This window comes from Natrix helvetica (genome assembly GCF_964273705.1).
Source record: "Natrix helvetica genome assembly, chromosome: 9".
Lineage (NCBI taxonomy): Eukaryota > Metazoa > Chordata > Lepidosauria > Squamata > Natricidae > Natrix > Natrix helvetica.
In genome coordinates, this window is record NC_138560.1 from 386,878 (window position 1) to 409,189 (window position 22,312).

Genomic DNA, 22,312 nt, shown 5'->3' on the forward strand with positions numbered 1-22,312 from the left:
ATTCGGGATCAGAGCTGGGAATCTGGGTGGGATTCGCACTCGGGCTGCCCAAATCACCCTTGGCGTGACCAAAACTTCCCTTTCTCCAAACTCTCCTGACTTCCAGCCAGCAAGAGTTGGGGCTAGGGAAGCCGGCACACCCTGGAGTAGCAGGCTAATAACTCTCCATCTGGTGGGGCGGGGGCTGAGGGGGTCCCTTTCAAAGCCACCAGCTGTGCTTCGGGGGCTGTGAGAAGCAGGGACACACACACCCCCGGCTGGCTGGCACAGACACTGGGCAGATCGACCTGTCTTCCTGTGTGGCACCTGGGTGTGCTTCTCCACCTCTCCAGCCCCCTCTCTAAAAGCCCCCCCCCCATTCCCTGAAAGCGGCTTCTCCCTCTGCCAGTTGGGCAACTGGGGCATCCAGGAGGTGAGCAGCCCACAACAGCTGGGCCCCCCAGGGGAGCCAGCCCTTTATTGGGGGAGAAGGCAGAGCTGGTAGGGCCGGGGGATGCTGCCCAGGCCGGTGGACTCAGGGGTGATGTCGATGGCTGCGGGGTCCGTCAGAGCTTTCAGCCGGAAGTTCTGCAAGATTGTGGTGAGGAAGAGGAAGAGCTCCATGTTGGCCAGGCCTTCGCCCAGGCATACCCGCTTGCCTGTGGGGAGAGAAGGCTTCCTTGGCACCTCTGCCAGCGAGGCCCAGCCTGACACCTGCCCCCCAAAAGCTCTTGCTCTTCCCAAAGCCCCTGGACAGTTACCCACCCTCTCTGCCCACCCTGCCCTGCTGGCTTGAGCATGATGATAAGCTTTGCAGTCCTTCCCTCTGGGAAGATGCCAGGAGGCGAGTGACCCCCAAGGCCCTGGCCAGCCTGCCCCCCACCCCTGCTTCCCTTTAGTGCCAGAGGAACCGATGAGCCTCGTAGCCTTTCCTGCCCCACACTGGGTGAGGCCTCTTCCCCCCAGGGGATGCGAGGGGGTCTCTTACCTGCTGAGAAAGCCATGAAGGCCTCCCTCTTCCTGAACCCCCCGCTCTCGTCCAGGAAGTGGGTCGGGTCGAAGGCTTGGGGGTTCTTGAACTGCGTGGGGTCAAACTGGGAGGTGCAGAGCAAGGGGATGATGTTGAGGTCCTGGGATTGAGGGAGGAAGGGAGGGTGCTCAGAGGGCAGCTCTCCCCCAATGAGTGGAGAAGACCGTCATCGTAGGCATGTGCAGAGTGCTTTCTGCTCAAGGCATCCTCCTTTCCCTTTGGACTTGGAGACAAGGCAGCTGTGCTTCTCATTTTGGGAACTAGCCCAAGCAGATCACGCCAGAGGCTGCTGCTCACCCCTGTCCCACCCCTTCCCCCGCCCCGTGTCCTCTACTTGGCCGAACCTTGGGGAGACTGTATCCCCGGAATTCAATGTCCCTTGTGACTGTGTGGGGCACCCCCATAGGGACGATGTCGGCGTAGCGCTGGATCTCGTGGATGACCGCGTCCATGTAGGGCATCTGACTCCGGTCGTCCATGCAGGGGGCACGGTTGCCCCCAATGACTTGGTCGATCTCTTCATGCAGCTTCTCTGCCAGAAGAACTTCAGTCACCCAGAAGCCATGGCAAGGGGAGGGGGCCACCTGAGGTCCCCACTGGGAGAGGGCGGGTGGGGGAGAATTCCAAGGGGGCTGCCTGTCCTTCTGCTTTAGACGGTGCGCTCTGTCCTGCCCCTCCGAGACTCGGATCATGCGCTCGGATGCTGCAAGCCCCCCTTCCTCCGCCCCCGCCCCCGGTTTACCTTCCACCTCAGGGTGCCTCAGGAGGATGCGCAGCCCATAGCGCAGGGTGGAGCTGACCGTCTCGGTGCCGGCGAAGAAGAGGTTGACGGTGGTCTTGGACATTGTCTCCTCATTGAAGTGAGAACTGGCATTGCCCTTTTCCTACAAGGTGGCAGAAACCAGCCCTGGTAGCTTCTTCTAACAGGGCCGCAACAGATGCCAGTTGAGAAACGGAGGCTGAGGGATCTTGCTTCGAGGGTTTGGAAATCACCCCATTTGCCCACAACGAGGGGCTTTTCTAGCAGGGCCCGGGAAGCCGAGGCTCAGCCCCAACAGAGCTGCCCCTCCCCCCGAGGTCCGAGCAGAGCCAATGCGGCTGGCCTTGGGGGTCCGGGAGAAAGCCCCTTGCCCTCTTGGCCGAGCCGGGCAGGGGCCACGGTGATACCTGCTGGATTTTGATGAGGAAGCAGTCGATGAAATCCCTCGGGCAGTTGGGGTCCAGGGTCTGCCTGTTCATCTCCAGCCGCTTGCCCACAAACTCTGCCAGCTTCAGGTAGTTGGCATAGATTCTCTGGTGGGGCCCTGGGATGCACCGCATGACGTTTGGGAAGACGAAGAGCAGCTGAAGGAGAAGGGCGAGGCTCTGCTCTGAGGGGGCCTCAGCTGCTGCCAGCCGGCCCATCCATCCAGGTGCCCCCGAGCCATGGGTGAAGCCCTCAGGGACTCACCGTGGGGCCACAACCTCGGCTCCCCCCCCCCTGAGTTATGAGATGGAGAGAATGACGCGGGCAGATCCTCCCTGGCCCCCTCCAATTCTGGGATGGGCCATCAACCATCCACTGCAATGAGGCACTTCAGGAATCCACCTTCTCATTTGACAGGGGAGTTGTTGGGGGTGGGGGTCCCCCAGAGCCAGACCCTCTCACAGGGCAGCTGCTCTGGGGGTGGCAGCGAGTGGTCAGCTGAAGAGCCTGTGCTAAGGCTTCAGCCTGGCCCTTTTTGGCACTTGGCCTCCTTTGGACTTTCCCCAATGGACTCCGCCTCATTGTCTTCTCTCTCTCCCCCCTCCCTCCATCTCTCTCTCATTCTCTCATTGGCCTTCAGCGCCACTCTGCCCCTTTGCCCTGCCTAGGCTGCTCCCTGGCACCAGGCAAGGCACAGCTCAGGTGGCAACTTCAATATTGCAGATTGGGTGACCCCTCCCACAACTTCCTCCGTTCTCCCTTCCTCCATGAAGGATTTCCAGCTGGGGAGGGCTTCCTGCAGAGGCCACTCATGTACGTAGATCTGGACTTGTTCTTGTTCTTTGCCCTCCTTGGATTGGCCCAGCTATACTTGGCAACCCCTGGCACTCCATTGCTGGCACATGTGGGAGGACATTGATGGGAGGACGGTCTGGAAACTTCCACTGGACTGGCACAGAGTGGTTAAATTATTAGCCACTACCTTGTCTGTACAAAAGGAAATCTGCTTTCCTTCCCAATACGGGTCTGGCCAACTGGCCTCTACCCTTTACCCTTGGCCCCACGGCAGCTGCAGGTGAGAACCAGCCCACCCCACATCATGGCAGCCAACTCTAAGCAGGTCTGAAGGACCTGCGTTCACAAGACATAAATCAGGGCAAAAAAGAGCACAGCCGGAGGCATAATAAATGCAGACTTTAGGTACTTCGTGGAACCTGATGTTCGGGCCCCGTGAGGAGGCCTACTTGGACTAGGTTGCACCCAGTTGCCAAGTCTTAGGACCAGCTGCACACTGGGCCTTCCTCCTGGGGCGCCTGGGCAAGCCAGCCCCTTCCTCCAGGTCAGCCTCACCTGTCCCCAGGTGGAGCTCATGAGCTTCCAGTTGCTGTTGATCAAGTCAAGCAAGGTGAGGAAGGCCTGATCGGTGTATTCGAACCGTTCTCCAAAGACAAGGGAGCAGATGATGTTGGAGCCGGCGCAGCTTAGGAAGAAGGTAGGGTCAAAGGGCCGGCCTGCGAGCAAAGGGGGGCAGCGGTGAGCCTGTTTTATAACATTCCTCTACTCCCCCACCCACCCGCCCGGGGATTGCTTCATGCCGCCTAGCCTTTCTTTGGCACAATTCAGAAAAGTTGACTTAAATATGGCAATTGAATAATTAAGCGAAATAACTTGGCATAACTGAAATCTCTGCCTAGCAGCTTTTCCAACCTGCTCCGTGCCAGATGTGGTGCCTGAGGCCTCCAGAATTCCCAGAGGGTGTCAGGTGAAGGAAGGGCCCGGCACACCTGGAGGAGCACAGCCTGAGAATGTGGCTTCACCTCCGTTGCCAAGCCCCCCCCTTCCCCTGGCCTCTTCAGCAGAGGGAACTCTTGGAAAATGAGGCACTTTATATTCAGAAAAGGCCTGGAGACCTTCCAGAAAGGGGGGGGGGACCTGGAAGGGACCCACCTGCTCTAATTGAAGAATCCTGAACAAGCTCAGCACATTTTCAGCCAGAGACGTTCTCAGCCTCTTTTAAAGTCGGGATCCAGCAGGTGGGATTTCTCCCCCCCCCCGAGGAAGGCAAGACCCCTTTGCCCCCTGAATGAATGTGTCGCGTTTGGCTGCTGCTATAAAACATCTGGGAACCAACTGCAGGGGGCTGCCCCCCCCCCGAGGCAGTCTGTCCCGCCTTACAAGCAAGGGGAGGAAAGGGAGGGGCCAGGGCCCTCCAGCCACCTTGCGTTTTGCGGAACTCGGACACCAGGAACTCGGCCTCCTCCTTGATCCGCTGCTCCATGGACTGCTTCCCCATCCCGAAATTCTTCAGGGTCCCGATGGCAAACCTGCGCAGCTGCCTCCAGCGCTCCCCTGTCCCGTACACGATGCCTGGGGGTGAATAGGGGGAGAGAGGCAGCAACATACCTGAGACCAGGTCCAGCCTGGCCCGCCCAAAGTCCACCAGCTCCCCCCCCCAAAAGCTCTTCCCAGCCCAGAGCTCGGCAGACCAGGAGAATCAGAGAGACAAATCTCCTTTATTTTGAGACCACCTTGGGCTTCTTTTGGGCTATGATTCACTGCCCCACCCCTCGCCCCTCACTGGCTCTTCTAAAAGCCGAAACTCAGCCCTGGAAGCCCTGAAAAATATATTGAATTGAACGTGGAGTCATCGCGTTGCTCTCCGAGTCATTCCAAAATCCAGGGTTGAAGAGTGACCTCAGCAGCAGCAGCTTCTTCCTCCTCCTCCTCCTCTCTTTCCAGCATCTCACCGTTTCCTTTGCTCCACATCTGGACAGCAGGAAAGTCCCCCCGGCCACTGAACTCCTCAGCTCTGTCGATCAGAGCCTCCTTCAGCACCTGGTAGCCCGAAAGGACCACGCAGGGCCGAGATCCCAGATGGAAAGTGTACATGGGCCCGTAGGTCTTGCTGAGCTGGGAGAAGAGGGGGACTGGTCAAGGCAGGGCTCCTTCTTGGGGGCTGAGTGGGGGCCTCCCTTAGCAGGGAACAAGAACCACCAACTCAGTAGGGATTTGGGCTTCCAACGCCTCCTTCCCTCTGTTGAATGGGGGAGGGGTTACCAAGCAGAGCAGGGCAGCTAGGGGTGCTTCATCATACAGTTGTGGCAGTTTATTGTGCAGGGACGTTGATGGATCCACAAGGATCAGACAAAGCAACCAGACCCACAAAGGAGGAAGGATGGAAGCCACCTTCCCCTTTCTTGCCTTCTGCCTGTAATGCCAGAGTCACACAGGCTTCCCAGCGTCTCCCAGGAACAAACGGATGAGTTTGGGGGGGGGAGACCCTCAGTCTCAAGGCTCCCTCCCCGCTTGGTCCCTCCTCGCCTGGCTGCTACTTTCCCAACAGGAAGGGCCCCTCATTTAGAGCTCCGCTTTAATCTCCTCTGATTCAATATGTGCCCACAAACCCACTTTCCTGGGGGGAGCCGTGTCTTCCTTTGATCTAGAGTTAAAAAGCCATTGTCTGGAATGAAGGCTGGGGGGGAAAAGAGGCCAAGCCTAGAATGGGGCAGGGGGAGGACCCTCCCAGTTCCTGGGCCGAGCCGTCTGCTCTCAGGCCCTTGGGGAGCCTGCCCAGGACCACGTCCTTCCGGCTCTGTGGGGCCCGGCAGATATTTCCCAAGGAGAAAAGCTTGAGCTGCCCCACATCTCGGCCCCCTGCAACTGAGGGGGCTTTGCCGCTTCTGACCAAGGCAAGGAAGGGTTGGCCTGATGCCAGGCAGCGCTCTGGCCTGGGAACGGAAGGCGGACCCTTCCCTGGGTTTGGGGAGACCCTGTTGTCTCAGTGGGGGCCCATATTGAGGGGAAGGGAGGCCGGTCCGGTGTCCCAGACACCTGGGCTTGTCTTGCTTTCCTCTTCTATTTTCTTTGCACCCGGGGCCTCTAAATATGACTGACTGATGGGCTGATAGACAGATTGATCAATAGACATCGATAGATGACAGGCACATAGACAAACGAACAAACCCTTTTGCCCCACACGCTCCACATCCCCCCAGGAGCCCCCACCTGCCCTGACTCACTTCCCTGAGGGAGGGGATCAGCTCCTTCACGTCCACCTGGAGCATGTTGCCGATGAAGGGGAGAGGGGGGGGGCCTGGTGGGAGGCCGGCGAACCTCTTCTTGGCTGCGAAGTGGCGGAAGAGGAGGCACGAGGCGGCCATGGCCAGCAGAATGCTGAAGGGGCCCCCCAAGTCCATCTGAGTGACGGCCGAGATCTCCATGGCTGCTGCGAGTCCAGCTGGGGCTGCCAAGGCAGAGGCCATCTGGGCAGGATATATATGGTCAGGACTCCAAAGTGCCCGCTTGCGCCAGATCCACCAGAGGTTGGACCACAGCCTGAGGCTCGGCCGATGTCAGCTGGGTGGTGCTGGGCTGAAGGAGGCCAGTTCTGCTGGGGATCCTCTTGATTCTTTCGGAAGTCCCCCTTTAAAGAAGTTGTTGGTTTTCCAGGAAAGCCTTGGCACTTTTCCTTTCCTTGCTTGTGGGATCTGGCAGCATCTGAGATGATTCTATGCACGCGATCCGCCCTTCTGCTGCCTTAGAGCTTGACGAGGCACATCCGAGGCTGAAATTAAGCCACCATTGTGACCCAGATTTCTCAAGCCATGTTTGCACATGGCTTTGCAGTTCCAGAGAGCTCTGGCTGGGGTGGCTCCAAGCATCGGCAAACATTAACCCAGCCAGCCTCTGCATGGATGTCCACCCTCCTGTTGCAACAGGCGCCCCCCCCTGCCCCCCCATTCTGCCCTTTCTGCTCCCTTGGAGCCTTTTCTCTCCAGCAAAGACCCTCCCAGGCTGGGAAAAGTCTCTTTCTCCTGGACCATGGTCAGTCTGCCCCTCCATGACTCTGTTTGAAAGTGGGCCATAAAGACAAGATGGTGGGGCTTGAGCCCCCAACTAGCCACTGCATTCAACTGGTGGCCCTGGCAGCCCATCCCCCCCAACCCTACGAGACTCTGAACGCCGGCCAGAGGCTCAGAGAAACAGACTGGCCAAGTGGAGCTTGGCTCTCTTCATCAGGAATAAAGCAGGTGGCAATACATGAAACAACAAATTAAAAATATGGAAATTCATTTCCTATGAATTTAGGAAATAAATTTGAAAGATTAATAGAAACAATATACTCCACCCAAAAGGCAAACATACTATTGAATGGGGAAAATACAGAGTCCTTTGAAATAACGAAAGGAGTAAGACAGGGCTGCCCACTATCACCTCTGCTTTTTATTCCGACGCTAGAAAGCCTTCTGATACGAATTAGAAAAAACCAGGAAATAAGAGGAACCAAAATTAAAAATGAAGAATACAAAATACAGGCCTTTGCAGATGACTTAGTATTTATTATAGAAGATCCATTAGAAACAGGGAACAGGTTAATGCAAGAACTAGAACTATATGGAGATGTGGCAGGACTAAAAATTAATAGAGAAAAGACCAAAATAATAACCAAAAATCTGAAGGAAGAACAGAACAAAGAATGAGAAAAAAACAATAGGACTCCAGGTAGTAAAGAAAGTCAAATATTTAGGAATATGGCTAACTGCAAAGTGCTCAACCATAAAAGAAAATAATTACACAAAATTAGTGCAACAAATAAAAAAAGACTTAGAACTATGGGGGAAATTACAACTATCGTTATTAGGGAAAATAGCAACTATAAAAATGAACATACTACCAAGAGTCCTATATCTATTTCAAACGATCCCCATAAAATTAGAGAAAAAATTCTTTACCGAACTGAACAAAATAATACTAAAATTCATCTGGCAAGGGAAAAAAGCTAGGATAAAACTGAAAGCATTACAGGACGATAGAAGCAGAGGTTGTATGGGGCTACCTGACTGGGAAATCTACTATAATGAAGTCCACAAGTCTTAAAGTTGCCACGGTTGGAGTCCCTGTTCTGATCATTCGGGTCACAGCAGGAACCATTCTTGGGTTTTCTCAGACGTTTGTTCGGAGGTCATTGTCCTGCTGGAAGGAGCGCGTGGCACACGTGGTTAGGGGCTGGGTTGGAGGTTGGCAAGCCTACGTTCGAGACCCCAGTGCTGCTGCTTGGTGGGTTGAGCTGCTGTCCCTAGCTCTAGCTGTTTGATGGGGACGTGAAAGGAGCCCCCGCAGGAGTCCCCCAGGAAAGGGTGATGTCCCTGGCTAATCCTGTCAACCTGGAAGCCTGCTGGAGAACCCACGTCCTGCGCCAGAGCTTCCTCACACAGAATTACTTTTCGCTCCAGAATGTTTTGAATGGAGTCCTTTCCTTTAAGAAACGTTTGTTGCCAACATGCCTATTAGCCAACTCCAGTCTGGCTTTTTGGAGTCTATCAGGAGAAGTGGGGTCTTCTGGCCCCATCTCAAGAGACCTGGAGGGTGGCTGGAGAGAAAAGGGCAAGAAAAAAAAAGAGGTTGAATGATGGGTGAAGAGTCTTGCTAGGTTTCCCTGCTTAATCCCTTCAGAGAAGAGATGGAAACGGCTCCCAGGGAGGAGGAGGAGGAGGCTCCACCTTCCCACCCCCCAAAGAAAACCCAGCATCCACCTGTGGGGCCTGGGCTTTGCTGGGCTGCCTTTTCTGTTGGGGGTGATGAAGAGGCAGCAGCCCAGCAAAACTCCCTGACCCAAAGGAGCCTTAGGGGGATGTGGGGCCATAGTATGGCAGGAGAGTGGGAGGGGGCGTCAAAGACAAGGAAGACCCCTCGGGTCGACCTTCCCTCCTGCTCCTCCGAGGTGAGGCCAGCCACCAGCAGCTCTTTCCTTGGGCCAGCATTTTCCACTGGCAACCTCACTCATCTGGCTGGCTATGGCCACCCTCCCGTCGCCTTCACCCCAGAAGCAAGTTGGTTTTTCTGCCTCTTGGAAAAGGTGTTGGGAGAATCCCAGAGGAAAGAGACGGGCCAGGAGGAGCCAAGCAGGCCAGTCTGGGGAGCGGCTGCAGCACCTCCGCCTTTTTCCCAGGCCCCACTTTTTTCTGCCCCCTCCCCTCCAAGCTGGCTCGGTGCCCCTCCTCTGTCAACATCTGAAGCTGGCATCAGAGCTCAGCCCTGGGGGGTGGAGGTGAGTATCCTGCCTGGAGGGGAGGGAGAGGAAGGGAGAATAATTCAGAGCTGGGTGTCTTTGTCGGCCAGAAATGTTTCTTCCACCCAGCTGGAAATTTCCATCCACCAAGGTTCCTCTGCAGGATTTTAAGCTAGATCTCACCTTACACTAATCTTCCTCCACCACAGGTTTCACCGGTGGCTGTTAGCCCAAAGCAACTCCAGCACCTTCTAGCCCAGAAGAGCGTTAAACCCCAACTATCCATGCAAAAGCCCAGGATTTCTGTAGAATTGATGTTTCCACACAACAAAACCCAAACCTGTCTGTGTGCATAATCTGAAATTCAAGTTGTTGGACTATTTGCATTTCCAAATGTCCAACATTTGATTCTGATTCTGGGGAAAAGCTGAGTTGTTGCTCACCAATGGTTGTGCATCCCTTCTGCTGTGTGTGTGTGTGTGTGTGAAAGCTGGCACCTTTCTGGCAGGTCAGGCAGCCTGGGCTGGTGGGACTTCAGAGGCCTTCTAGCTCCTTCACGAAGAGCTTTTCTCGGGCTGCTAAGGGCTCCGAATATGGACAGACGGATGAAAGTCGGGGGTGGGCCCTCCAAAGCACTCTCCGTCTTTCTTGGCAGATGGGCGAGGAGTACGGGCCAGTGTTCACCGTCTTCCTGGGACTGCAGCAGGTTGTGGTCTTGTGTGGCTACCAAGCCATGAAGGAGGCCTTGATGGACCAGGCAGAGGAGTTCAGTGGGCGAGGGCAGCTGCCCGCCTTCTCCAAGGACTTCAACCACCATGGTGAGGGATGGTCTTGCTACAAGATGAGCCTGAACCAGCCTTTCTGGGCTTGCCTTGCATTGAGGGGGGAGTCCTGAGAGAAACTCCTTGTCCTCCTTGTCTGTTGGGCTGGGATTGTGTTTGCCAATGGGCCACACTGGCAGCAACTCCGTCGCTTCTCCCTCACCATTTTGAGGACCTTTGGGATGGGCAAGAAGTCCATTGAAGAGCGGATCCAGGAGGAGGCCCAGTGCCTGGTGGAGGAGCTCCGGAAGACAGAAGGTAGCTCCTCCCTCCCTCTGTCCAAATGCCACAGACAGGAGGGGCCCCACAAGCCCTCCCTTCCGTGGGCCAGACTTTCCTGCTCCTGGGCTCTACAGCTGACCCTCCTCCCCACATCAGGTTCCCTGCAATTTTGTCCTTTTTGGAAGCCAGGATTTTGGACTTTGAGTCCACATTCAATTGCTGTTATTGTCAGGATGGTTTGCTGCATGGTCAGCTAGCTTTCCAGACTGGGTGTTATTAATGTTGGGCAGGTGGGTGGGAAGCTTAGCCCAGAGAGAGTGAGGGGACGTTCAAGGTTCCCACCTCTCTTCTCCAGGGACGCCCTTCGACCCCACCTTCCTTCTTAGTCGAGCTGTCTCCAACATCATCTGCTCCGTTGTGTTTGGGAATCGGTTCAAGTACAACGATGAAAAATTCCTCCAGTTCAACAAGCTGATAACGGAGCGCTTTCGCATTGCAAGCTCAACCGAAGCCACGGTGAGGACAGGCATTGGGTCAGATTTGCTGCCTTTTCCCTAATCAAACCAGGAACTGACTGGGCCACTTCCTGCTGAGTGCCTGGCATTTTCTCTCCAAGGTACTTGAAAGTCCATAACCAAATTTGCTGCTCCCTATGGCTCTCCCCCCCCTCGGTGAGAAAGGGAAGGAAGTTCTGCTAATGTTGGTGGAGGTTCCTTCAGGTCCCTCCCTCCTGGGATGGGAGAAGGGGGAATGAAAGCTGAGCAAACTCTCAATTTGCTTCCAGGCTGGCTGGAATCGGCTGCATCTGATCTCTTGTGGGAAGAAAATTCATTTCTGGGAGGGTGGTGGATTTAGTCCACCTGGAACCCTCTGTTCCTCCCCCCCCCACACTCTGTGAATTTTCAACAATATTCCCAAGTGGAGCAACGTCTTCAGAGACGCACACGGCAGAAGGATGTGCTCACAATTGCCCTTCACCAGTGTGATTGAGAAGTAGCAGGTGCTTGCACACAACTATCTAAGCTTGCTTCGTTTTTTTAATCTGTTTTGCCAGTTAACACCTGCACATATTGCGCAATTCACCCAGATTGGTTAGTTTGTTTACCAAGTGAAGCCCGGTGCACCCAAAATGTATGATCAAGAAAAACTAATAGTATTATTGTTCCACCCCTTGCCCTCTATCCAACATGGGGTAGCTCTACAACATCTTTCTGGAGATCACGGAGAAGATCCCTGGAGCGCATCACGCAGGCCACAGGTGCTCTCAGCAGATCATCGGCTTCATAAAGGAGAGGATCCACATGCAGCAAGCCTCAGTTGATCCTTGTGCCCCTCAAAATTATATTGATTGTTTCTTGGCAAAGATGGAGCCGGTAGCACTACTTATCAAGGAGTTTCACTTCTCCCTTGGGTGGCGCAAAAGTTCAGCTGCCAGGCAAAGGGGTTGGTTGTGGGTCTGTGGGGTGCAGCTGTTGTCTTCCTGTTGGTGCCAGACCCCCCCCCAACTTTCTTCACTTGAACGGCAGGAGGAGAAGTTATTCCCCCCCCCTTTCTTTATGGCCATCAAAGACAACTGAGGCTCTCAGGTCTTCAGGATTCAGGCAGAGCTCCAGCGCCAGAGTTGAGGTAGAGGCAACCCGGCACTTCTAAGTCACCTTCCAACACAGAAGAAGTTAGCTAAATAATGAATCGGTTAGAGTAAGGGTCCACAACCTCTAGGCCCACTAGGTTAACTCACCTCTGCGTGCAGCTGCACTTCTGTAAGCAGAGGGTGAGCATTCCCGGGAAGCTCCATTTGTGGGAGTGGTGGGTGCACATGCCGGCCATAGGCACAAATAGAGCTGTGTGCGCATGCATGCACTCCCCTCTTACACACACACACGCACTCAGCTTCCAGGCAACTGTACCTGGATGCCTGAGAACCTTCTTTGACATCTAGGAAGTGAAGTACACGCACACACACCCCTACTGAATTTGTCAGGGCTGAGAGCAGGGATTTCCACAACTGCTGCAGAGACCCCTTAGGAAGCCTCGTTGGAAGAGATACTGAGCGTATTATCTGTAGAATAGCATTGACCTGCATGCGCCACATAAAGCGGAGCTTGTAAAATGAGATTATGACATAACACAGCAACATCCGCCTCTCTCCAGCCCGAGAGCTTCGGAGGGAAGGCAGGCAGACTGTACCTTGTCCTAAAGATAGGTTTCCACCCTAGAGTGCCCCACTTCTCATCCCAGGAAGTCGACCCAGGAAGCAACCGGCCACGAAGCTCCCTCTAGGAAAGGTCCCTGGGCCATATCTTGCCCGAAGGATGAAGGGCGCAAAGCAGTACCTGAGAAATGGACTCTGGGCAGTCTCAGCTCTGCAGCTGCTGGACCTTCTGGCTGCAGGACCTTTGCAGGTTTATTCCGTCCACGCCAGCAAAGTTTTAAAGATTTGCAGCCAGCAGGGCCTAGAAACAAATAGGCTTTTTTCTTTGACAGGAAAAGCACAAGCCGGATTCTGAATTCTGCATGGCACAGAAACCAGGAAGGAGCCCCCTCCCCCAGCACTGCCAGGGGCCTCCTCAGGGATGGACTGGCAACCAGGGGAGGGATGTAGTTTGGCCTGGTGGGGGGCTTCTTTTCTCAGTTGTCCATTTGGCATCATGGGAACTTCCGGTCTGGGAAAGTGGACAGTCCACAACAACATCTGGCCCTCGGCTGCTGGCGCTGAGTGGTCCAGGGCTGCACGTTCTGAGTCCGGCTTGTGGCCCTCGGGGAGCTCTAGAAGTGAACCCCGCAGTGTGTCTCTTTAATAGAGAAATTTATTATTATTATTATTATTATTATTATTATAATATGCAGGATGGAAATGAATGAACTATATGGGAACGATTCTTCTAAGAGATTCATTCATTTCAGTTTCTTGGCCTTTCTAGATGGAGGAAACCTTATTCCCATTTTGACTTGACCCGTCTGGCCTCCGTGGCCCCTTGGCCATAAATGCTGCTCTCTGCCACCGTGCAGGGCATCCCCCTGGTTTCATGGCAAGCAGGCGAGTCTGTCGCTGCTTTGCTTTCAGTGGGCTTCATAAGAGTCCACTGCAGGCCTGACCCCCCACCCCCAAAGTCTGAGTTTCCTCGGTCATCTTTCCCCAGAAAAGCTCCAGGAGGAGATCGACCGAGTGATCGGGGTCGGCTGCTCACCCCCGGCTGAGGACAGGAGACAGATGCCCTACACGGAGGCAGTGCTGCACCAGATCCAGAGGTCCAGCAACATCCTGCCCATGGGCCTCCCCAATGCCGCCACTCGAGACACCTGCTTCAGGAGCTATGCCATCCCACAGGTGAGGCTCTGGGGCAGGACAGGACTCAGAGCACCGGCCGGAGCGTTTGTCCGGCATGCTCCTCTCCATTACGGCCTTCGGGGGCCGCACCTTGCTGTGGGGCGGGGGTGTCCTTTGCGCCAGAGCTGCACTGCCCCATTGGCCTGGCCATGCCCGTTCTGCATGCTCAAGCGCAAGCTGTCCTTTGCTATTACCTGTCATCTGAGAAGAGGGGGAAGGGCAGAGTAATTCCCTCGTTTCAATTGAACCTCATCCAATGGGGTGGGCGGCAGACCCAAATCGCTGGGCTCCCTGGCAGAGAAAGGTCCTGTGGGGGGAGGCTGTGCCCAAGCAGAGGTTCTGCAGTGGGCGGATGGTCGGCACCTCATTCGGGGCTTTCTTGCCTCGGCCTCCCATTTCCCTTCTGCTCCTCCTGCCTGGATGTCCCTGCCGGAGGACCTACTCAGCACGGTGCATCACAGCAGCCCTGAGAACTTTGAGCCCGGGAGGTTTCCGGGCAGCCACGGCCGTTTCAAGAGGGCAGAAGCCTTCGTGCCTTTCTCAGCAGGTGTGCCCTGAGGGTGGGGCTGGGTGGGGGGCTCCCCTCCCCTCTTTCCTCCTCTCCCTTCCCCTTCCCTTTCACCCCCTTCCCTGTTTGTGGCACTCGCTCAGCCGGCTCCCCCTCAGCCTCAGGCCACTTGAAGAGCGCCAGGGCCCCCAGCCGCCTCTGGCATCCATCCGGCCGAACCACTTTTGCCCCTCCCCCTTTGCAGGGAAGCGGCTGTGCCTGGGCGAGGGCCTGGCCCACATGGAGCTGTTCCTCTTCCTCACCACCATCCTGCAAGCCTTCACTCTCACGTCACCGGTGTCCCTGGGAGAGACCAGCATTGTGCCCGATGCCAGTGGTGCCAGCCGTGTGCCCAGGAGATACCAGCTCTTCATGGTACCACGCTGAGCTTGATAGTCTGCTTTACCCACACGGTTTCTCTTCTGTGGCACTCTTCAAATGCCCAGAGGGCGGGAGGCTGCGAGATCCTTCAGCAGGGCAATTTATTGGGAGTGAGTTCCTGTGACAGGCACCCAGTGCTGTGAATGGAAAAGTCTCCCTGTGGCTCAGGTCAGAGTGTGGTCTCCTCCTCCTCGGGGCTCCCTGAGCAGCTGGGCGCTTTCCTTGCAGACCCCAACTGGGCAACACCTTCAGTGCCACTCCGGCGAAGCCTCTGCAAGGAAGCCACCCAGCTGAGGGGGCACCGAGAGGGAGCCCACACCTTCCGGCTCCCTTGAGGGCACACATGGTGCGGCAGCTGCAATCACACCCCCCCCCCCCAAATCAGGAAGCTGCTGCTTGGGGAACGAGCCCCTGGAGTTCAGGGGCTGGGATGGCAGCGTTGGCTCTCTTTTTTTTTTTATAGTAATCTTTATTGGTTTTACATTTTCTTTTTAATAAGACATACAAATACAGCTTTAAACATACAAACCCTCCCCCCTCCCCCCCCCAGGTGACAATCGTTCACAGCCCAACATTTTCTTCCTCATTTTTTAGTTTCTAACAGGCATCTTCTTGTTACAAAGTTCAGGGATCTATTACAATGCCCACGTTCACTTTTAGTACCCATTGTTAACAGCTGCTATTTAATTTTTTTCAGTTTTAAGTCCCTGGGACTTAACAGGGACAACAACAACAACAGCAGCAGCGTTGGCTCTTTGAAGCCGAGAAGGGCACTTTTCCCAAAGCTTCCTGCTCAGGTGAGCACTTTTCCCACAGCTCCTAAACAAAGGAAGAAACAAAATGCTTGGAATAAAAAGTGCTTGCTTCAGTAACGCCAGTCTCTGTTTTCACTCTGTCCCCATTGGGAGGGAGCCCAGCAGGCAACAGCTGGCCCTGAGGGCTGCTCCCACAAAGGAGCAGCCCTCTTCTCTCAGGAGGGGTCAGGCGAGATAAGGGCTGCTCCTTCGGTTTTCCCAGCCCCACCTGAGACCTTGGGAAGGATCCTGGCAGCTTCGCTTCCACCAAGGACATTCCTGGCCTTCAGCCACTCTGCCCTCCTTGGGTGCCCAGGGAATGAAAGCCATCCAGGCAGCACCGGGGCAGCGTCTGAGCCCTGTGCCCTTCGACCACCACCACCCCTTCAAGGAAAGGGCCTGGGCTTTTGCTCCTTGGGGCAGAGCCGGAAGTAATAGCTGCAGAGGGGGAAACAGAGCTTAGGGGGGAAAGGCTGGATGGGGATGGAACAGGGCCAGTTGTGGGGGAGGGGCTCACCTTGGCCCTGGCAGAGAGAGGCCAGGAGGTGCCTTGGGTACCAGCAGACATTTTTGGGGAGGGAGGCAGACGGATATCCCCATCTGGGTCTAGGGAGGGTGGGCCGATGGGCAGAACAGGGGCATGCCTGCCAATGCCCCCTGGCTCCCCCCAAGTGGGTGTTGGAAGGAAAATCAGGTCCAAAACGAGCCAGGTTTGAAAGAACAAGCAACGGTTGTTTCTAACAGAAGCGGAGTTTATTTCGGAAGGCACAGCATAAGCAAAGTGCGACGTATAAAACCAGCTGTTTGAGGTGCCACTTTACAGTTTCTGTGAGAAAAAACCTGCCCATTGAAGAGGCGTGAAGAGAGCCGGCCTCTGGGAATTCTTAGCCAGTTGACCACGTGGGGAGGCTCCCTGCTGGCCTTGGAGCTTTTGCTTCTGAATGCTTCTGAAACGGGCTGGTCTCTGATAAGCTAAGGAGATTTCCTTTATCTGAGTAGGGCGGCACCCTTTGCCATCTTCAATGCCACCTTGGCATCAAATCCATTTCAGCGCAATTCCTACCCTTTTGCCTGAAATTGGTTGAAAACTTGGAGGATGAGGAGTGGCAGAAGGCTGAGGGAGGGGGAGGGGGTTTGATTTCCTTCCCAGATGATCACGGGGGCCCCTTCTGTCCAGGGGAAAGGCATTCACCCTCCTCCCCAGCTCCCTGAGGGGCTGCCTGGGGGTACATGGGGGTCTCTGGGGTGGGGCCCTTTCTGCTGCCAGGGGCCTGAGCTCCATTCCACGCAGCAGCATCCAATTCAGAGAAAAGTGGGACGGTCAACCCAAGAAGACACATCACTTGCCCAGGAAGGCTTGTTCCCTTGCCTCAGTTTCCCTCTTGGCGAATGTGCCATCCAAACCCAAATTGCACCCACCTTTCAGGCTCAGCAGGAAGCTCAGTGGAGGGGACCACAGGGAAAGTGTGGGGGGGTATTTAGGGGTGGGTGGGAGGGCTGTGCAGTTTGCACCGAATGCCCTCCTGCAGAGAAAGAGGTCACAGGACCTTCTGGAGGCTCCGATCATTCTTGGGAGGTCCTTGTGCCCATTAGAGCAACCCGGAAGCCAAGAGGAACTCTGATTATTGGGGATGAGCTTCAAGGATTGCAAAGGAATTCCGGAATTCCAGCTGCTCTTTTGCCAGGAAGCCTGGAAGGGATTCTTAGGCTGAACCTTTCCCACATCACGGCAGAAGGATCTCAAATTCTGCTCAGGGAGGACGAGGGAAGGACGGGCCGGCTCTTGGCATCGGCTGGCGCCCACCTCAAGCTCCAGCCTTGCCTGCTGGCACAGGACCCCTGAACCTGGCCTCCGCTGCCATTTTAGGTTGGCAAAGAAGGTTTATTTGTATACAAAACAGGTCAACATACAGAGGATATTTTGCAAGCCAGAAACCCATCTGAGTTGCCAACTTCAAAGGAGAGAGGCTGGGCTGAACGAGGCTCTCTGCTGCTGCTGCCTCTTTGCCCGTCCCAGAGACCAGCCTGCCCCAAGTGAGGTGGCATCCCAGGATATGTTTCCCAGCTCAGCCAAGCTGCTCCTGTAGTACCAACGACATTTAGTTTTTAATTCAGCAATTTTATTTAGGGGATTTTAAACTGTGTTTTAACTGTGTTTTTAGCTGTGTTTATTGTCTTTCACTTGCAGGTCTACTCTCCTCCATGCACAAATGTAATTGTCCTTGTTTTTTCGTATGTATGTGTGTCCTATGTGTATTTTATCTTTTTGACTGTACGCCGCCCCGAGTCCTTCGGGAGAGGGTTGCGGCTAATCAAATAAAATTTGATTTGATTTGATTTGATTAATGGTGAATGTTTCTAACTTCAACAGCACATTCAGCATCCAGAGCACTTCAGAATGTAGGGAGAAAGGGGGAGACCTGAACACCAGCGGAATTCCATGTCCCCCACCCAGAGACGTTCTGCAGGTGCTGCTGGAGGGCACCGAGGTTGGGGTACAGGAGCAGGAGCCAGAGCCAGAACAGAATGAAGGTGACAGGTGCCCGTAGGTGCCAGGCTCGCGGGAGATGGAGAGTCAGCTGTGGTGCCCTCAGCAAGAGAGCCATCTTCTTAGAGGGCATCTCCTGCAACCAGAGGAAGTTGGCAAGGGGGGGGGAGATGTAGGAAGAGACGTTGCAAAGGGTCCAGAGGGCCCCTCCCTCAGCGGGGGATGACGGAGATCTCATAGATCCGTGGGATCGTGGCAAACCCCGCCAACATTGGGGAGAGGTCAATGTCTTCAGGGGGCACAGCTGACTTGAAGCGGAAATGCTGAAGGATGCTGGTGAGGAAGAGGAAGAGTTCTGCACGGGCCAGATGTTCCCCGAAGCAGTAGCGCTTTCCTGCAAAAGACCAGAGCAGAGAGGCCGGTGGGCAGGAGGACCCCCAAGTCTGCCTCCCCAATGGGCCCTGAGGGGGTCCAGAGGACTTGGGGGTCCTTTTGTCAGCCTCTGAAACTTTTCCCAATATCTGCTTTGTGACTCTAACTTATAACTGTGTCCAAGTGGAATGAACCAGGTGCAGTTTCTGGATCCGTCCTGTGGCCTCAGCATCTCTTTTGAATTTGTGCTTTGCGGAGGAAACTCACAACTGTGGCCAGGATGTGTTTCTGCACCAGCCCTCTACTTGCCAGGTAGTGGCAGGGAGGAAAGAAGGGGGGAGGGGGCTTTGGGGGAGGGTCCTTGGGAGGGTTGTCTGAGGTGACCTTCTGGCTGGAGAAATGGTGGGGGGGGGCTCACCAATGGAGAAAGGTATGAAAGCCTCATTCTTCTGGAACTGGCCCTTCTCATCCAGGAAGTGTTGGGGGTCAAACTCCTCAGGTCTTGCAAAATGCTTGGGGTCTCTCATCGCTGTTCCCAACATGGGGAAAACCTCGGTCCCCTGAGGGCAGGAAATAAAGGAAGCATCAATTACTCTGGATGGGGATGATGGGAACTATGTGGAACCCAACTTATATGGATGACCGAGGACTACCTTAGAATGGGTGCTGCTAACGTGTGGGAGCAGAGATATCCCCCCCTTAATACCTTGGGAATTGTGTAGCCCCTTAAATGGACATCTCGGATGACACGCCGTGGCAGTGCCAGGGGGAGAATGTCCCCAAATCTCTGTATCTCGTGAATCACGGCTTCCGTGTAGGGCATCTGCAGCCTGTCCTCCATGCTGGGAGTCCGATTGACACCAATGATGCGGTCAATCTCCTCGTGGATCTTCTCTGGGGAGAGATCAGAAAGAGCAATAGGAAAATCCAGCTTACACCCACAGCTGGAGAAGTTCCCTGGGTGACCTGGTCCAATCCTTCTCAGTTCCACCTACTCATGGAATTGTGGGGGAGAAACGGGAGAGGAAGAGCTTCAACTCCTGGAGAAAAGGTGATGGACTTCAAGAAATCCCTCAACTGCTGCTCGGGAGAAGGAGTTGGGCCTTGGAGTTTCCACTGCCCTGCTCTCTGGATGATGGGTTTTATTTCTCTGTTGCCATGGAAATTACCTTCCACCTCTGGGTGCTTCAGCAGGATCAGGAATCCATAACGCAAAGTGGTGCTGACCGTTTCTGTACCACCAATGAAGATGCTAAGTGTGGTTGCGACCAGTTCCTCCATGGAGAAGAAAGAGTCGGGGTTTTTTTCTTCCTTGGTGGAAGAAAAGGGAATTTTTAAATCAAGAGACGTGGAGATCCATGTATTTCACAGCTCTCCTAATTTGCTGATGTCAGAGCTTTTCTAGAAGTCTGGACACCCCAAACTTTGATGAGGCTGACTTTGTTGTCCCACACTGGTTTTTTGTTGATTTGAACCTGTCTGCTTGCTTGGGGTCTTGTAGGGCAGGAATCTGGGGCAGCCCCTTTCAAAAGACCCTTGGATGGAGAATCTCTCCAAGGTTTCCATCTGGTCTCATTCAAGTTGCCAAATAAAGGAGGAAGAGGGCCAAGCTCAGGGAGCACCAAAGACCCCTCATCTGAGTTGGGCTGAGTGTTTTTCTCTGTGGCTTTATCATCCCATCAAGCCCCCCCCCTTTACCTGCAGCATCTTCACCAGGAAGCAGTCAATGAAATCCCGTGGGAAGTTGGGGTCCAGGGTCTCCTGGTGGGCTTTTGCCTTCTTGGCCACAAATTCCTTCAGCTTGGAAAACCTCCTTAAAGCCATTTGATGTGAGCCAGGGAGGCGCTGCACGATTCCAAAGAAGATGTCCAAGAGCTGCAGGTCGGGTGGCAGGTTGGGGAAGGGAGGAAAGGGGGTTCTTACTGGGAGAAGAAGACCCTGGCAGAGGTAGCTGAGGTGGGAGGGGGTTGGGCAAGGCCTGGGAGGGGGAGGATCCCAGGAGACCTGTGGGCCCCTGATCCTTCCCTTCCCCCCCCCCCCAGCGAGTCGCTCCTTCAGGTCTGCAGAAGAAGGACCTCCTCCACCCGTGTGGGAGGAGAGACCAACTGCTTCCCCACACCTTCTTCATTGGGAGGGGAGTAAATGCCCCTTAAGGTACATTTCAGGCAACCAAAGTCTGGGGCAATCCTGGCATTCTATCACATCCCACGTTAGAAAAAAGGTTCTGAAAGTGGGCATTTCCTGAATCTGTTGAGGGCACCCGAGATAGGCAGGAGTCAGGAGACCTTCATTGCTTCGTCTCAAGGACCTCAGCCCCAGTGAGGTTCAGAGCCCTGAATGAACATGGATGCTTTCTGCAAGGAGAAGCAGCAGGAGGTGGGGGGGGGGAGGATTACCTGTCCCCGGGCTGAGGAGCTGAAACGAAAAGTTTCCAGTATTGCAGTCAGCAAAGAGAGGAACTCCTGGTCTTTGTAGTCAAAGCGGCTGCCAAAGGCGATGGAGCTGATGACGTTGGACACAGAGCGGCTCAGGAAGTAGGTGGGGTCAAGGGGGGCTCCTGGGGGCGAGAGAAACCCTTCCTGATGCTCCTGTAGGGCCTGCAGCGGGTCTGAGGATAGGCCTTGCAGACAGAGAACTCTGGGGTCTCCATCGTGCCAGGCTCAACCCTCCTCAAAGGCTTCTGGCGTCACTTCTGCCTCCTGGGGAGCAGGGAGGCAGGGGGGGGCACTCTTTGGCAGCTAGAGTCCTTGCCGGGAGCTCAAACAGAGTAGCCGATGCTGTGGGCACCCCTGGGCCAAAGAGGGGGAGCCCAGACCCCCCCAAAAAGGATGGCTTTGGGTGTGCCCACTGCTGAGACCAGCAGGGAAATCTGAGCCCAACCTTCCTTTGCCCACCAAGAGAATGAAAGCAACATGGACCCTGAACCACGACAGGCTGCCACCGGCAGTGCCAAGCGCTGTTGAAGCCAGAGCCAAAGCCAATAGAGACTCTGCCCCTTGTAAAGAAACAAATAAATGCTCCAGGCTAAAGTGTGTGTGTGGGGTGGGGGTGGGGGTTGCAAGATAGTGGACCCTTCCCCTGGTGGTCTTGGTGCCTTTGATAAAGCTTGTTTGGATGGTTTAAGTCAACTTCCCGTTTTGGATCTTTGGGCTTCGTTAGCCAAGCATGGGCCATTTTCTCTAGCCCCTCCCCCTATGGATTGTCCCCTGGCCCCACTTCTGGGGGCTCCAGAAATCCACCTGCCTTTTGTGCCCCTCAGGGCTTCCAGCAGGAAGTGGGCTTCCTCCAGGATCCGCTCTTCAATGGATCTCTTTCCCACCCCGAAATTCCGTAAGGTCATGATGGAGAACCGTCGCAGATGGATGGGTTTTTCCCCATTGCTGAAGGCAACTCCTGCAGACCGAAAGACAAGAGGGGGGAAGGGGTGTTGGGACCCAGAAAGGCCTCACAACAAGCGCAGGACTGTCCAGAGCAGGAAGACGCCCTTCCTCGGAGCAGAAGCAGCGCAGAGCTCCCTCCCTGGAGGACAGAGAAGGGGGTCTCTCTAGGTGTCTTGAAAGGTGGGTCATGCTGAGTTAACCCTGAAATGGGAGAGGTGGAGGGACCTGCTCCAGCATTCCCGGTTAGTGCAAGGGACATCAAATATAGCATCCCCCACAGACATCTGCCTCAGCAAAACTCGCCATCAAGTCGCTGGGGGACGCAGAACCTGGAACACACCATGGCCGTGGAAGATCCAGTCAAAGGTGGCCTGTTGGCCACGGTCCCGGAACTCGTTCCCCTGGTCCACCAGGGCCTCCTTAATGGCCTCGTAGCCACACAGCACCAAGATGCGCCGGGGCCCCAGCTGGAGCGTGTAGACCGGCCCGTACTTTTTGCTCAGCTGCCGGAGAAACCGGGAAAGAGAAGGGGCAGAATTGGCCGGCAGAATTGAATTGGTCCTCACGAACATCTTCCCCCGGCTGACTAGCTGTGACCCTGGGCAGAAGCTGCTGGACAGAGAGGGTCTCAGTGGGGAAATGCATGGGGTGGGTCCCCTGCTGTGGAATATTTGACCATGGGGTTCAACCCCTGGGACCCCCAGATGCTGGGGAGGGGTGCTATTTGACCCACTCTAGTAGGAGGTTATTGTTCCTGACCCCTTCTGCTATTTTA

General features: G+C 55.0%; 1 protein-coding gene across 1 annotated transcript in view; it reads right to left on the reverse strand.

Annotated features, from left to right (window-relative positions):
* Nucleotides 1–129: 129 nt before the first annotated feature.
* The window catches only part of LOC309396483 (uncharacterized protein), a 32,630-nt gene continuing 10,447 nt past the window's right edge, over nt 130–22,312 (reverse strand). Inside the window, exons 2-23 of the mRNA XM_081961643.1 lie at nt 21,878–22,040; nt 21,401–21,550; nt 20,554–20,714; nt 19,856–20,032; nt 19,327–19,468; nt 18,864–19,051; nt 18,576–18,717; nt 18,003–18,179; nt 15,639–15,735; nt 14,386–14,554; nt 13,436–13,776; nt 11,986–12,005; nt 9,702–10,200; nt 6,215–6,530; nt 4,943–5,105; nt 4,413–4,562; nt 3,546–3,706; nt 2,177–2,353; nt 1,752–1,893; nt 1,354–1,541; nt 968–1,109; nt 130–638 (exon numbers count right to left, since the gene is read on the reverse strand). Of these exons, the coding sequence (XP_081817769.1) occupies nt 457–638; nt 968–1,109; nt 1,354–1,541; nt 1,752–1,893; nt 2,177–2,353; nt 3,546–3,706; nt 4,413–4,562; nt 4,943–5,105; nt 6,215–6,530; nt 9,702–10,200; nt 11,986–12,005; nt 13,436–13,776; nt 14,386–14,554; nt 15,639–15,735; nt 18,003–18,179; nt 18,576–18,717; nt 18,864–19,051; nt 19,327–19,468; nt 19,856–20,032; nt 20,554–20,714; nt 21,401–21,550; nt 21,878–22,040 (4,047 nt within the window). The 3' untranslated portion in view covers nt 130–456. The remainder of the gene's footprint in view (nt 639–967; nt 1,110–1,353; nt 1,542–1,751; nt 1,894–2,176; nt 2,354–3,545; nt 3,707–4,412; nt 4,563–4,942; nt 5,106–6,214; nt 6,531–9,701; nt 10,201–11,985; nt 12,006–13,435; nt 13,777–14,385; nt 14,555–15,638; nt 15,736–18,002; nt 18,180–18,575; nt 18,718–18,863; nt 19,052–19,326; nt 19,469–19,855; nt 20,033–20,553; nt 20,715–21,400; nt 21,551–21,877; nt 22,041–22,312) is intronic.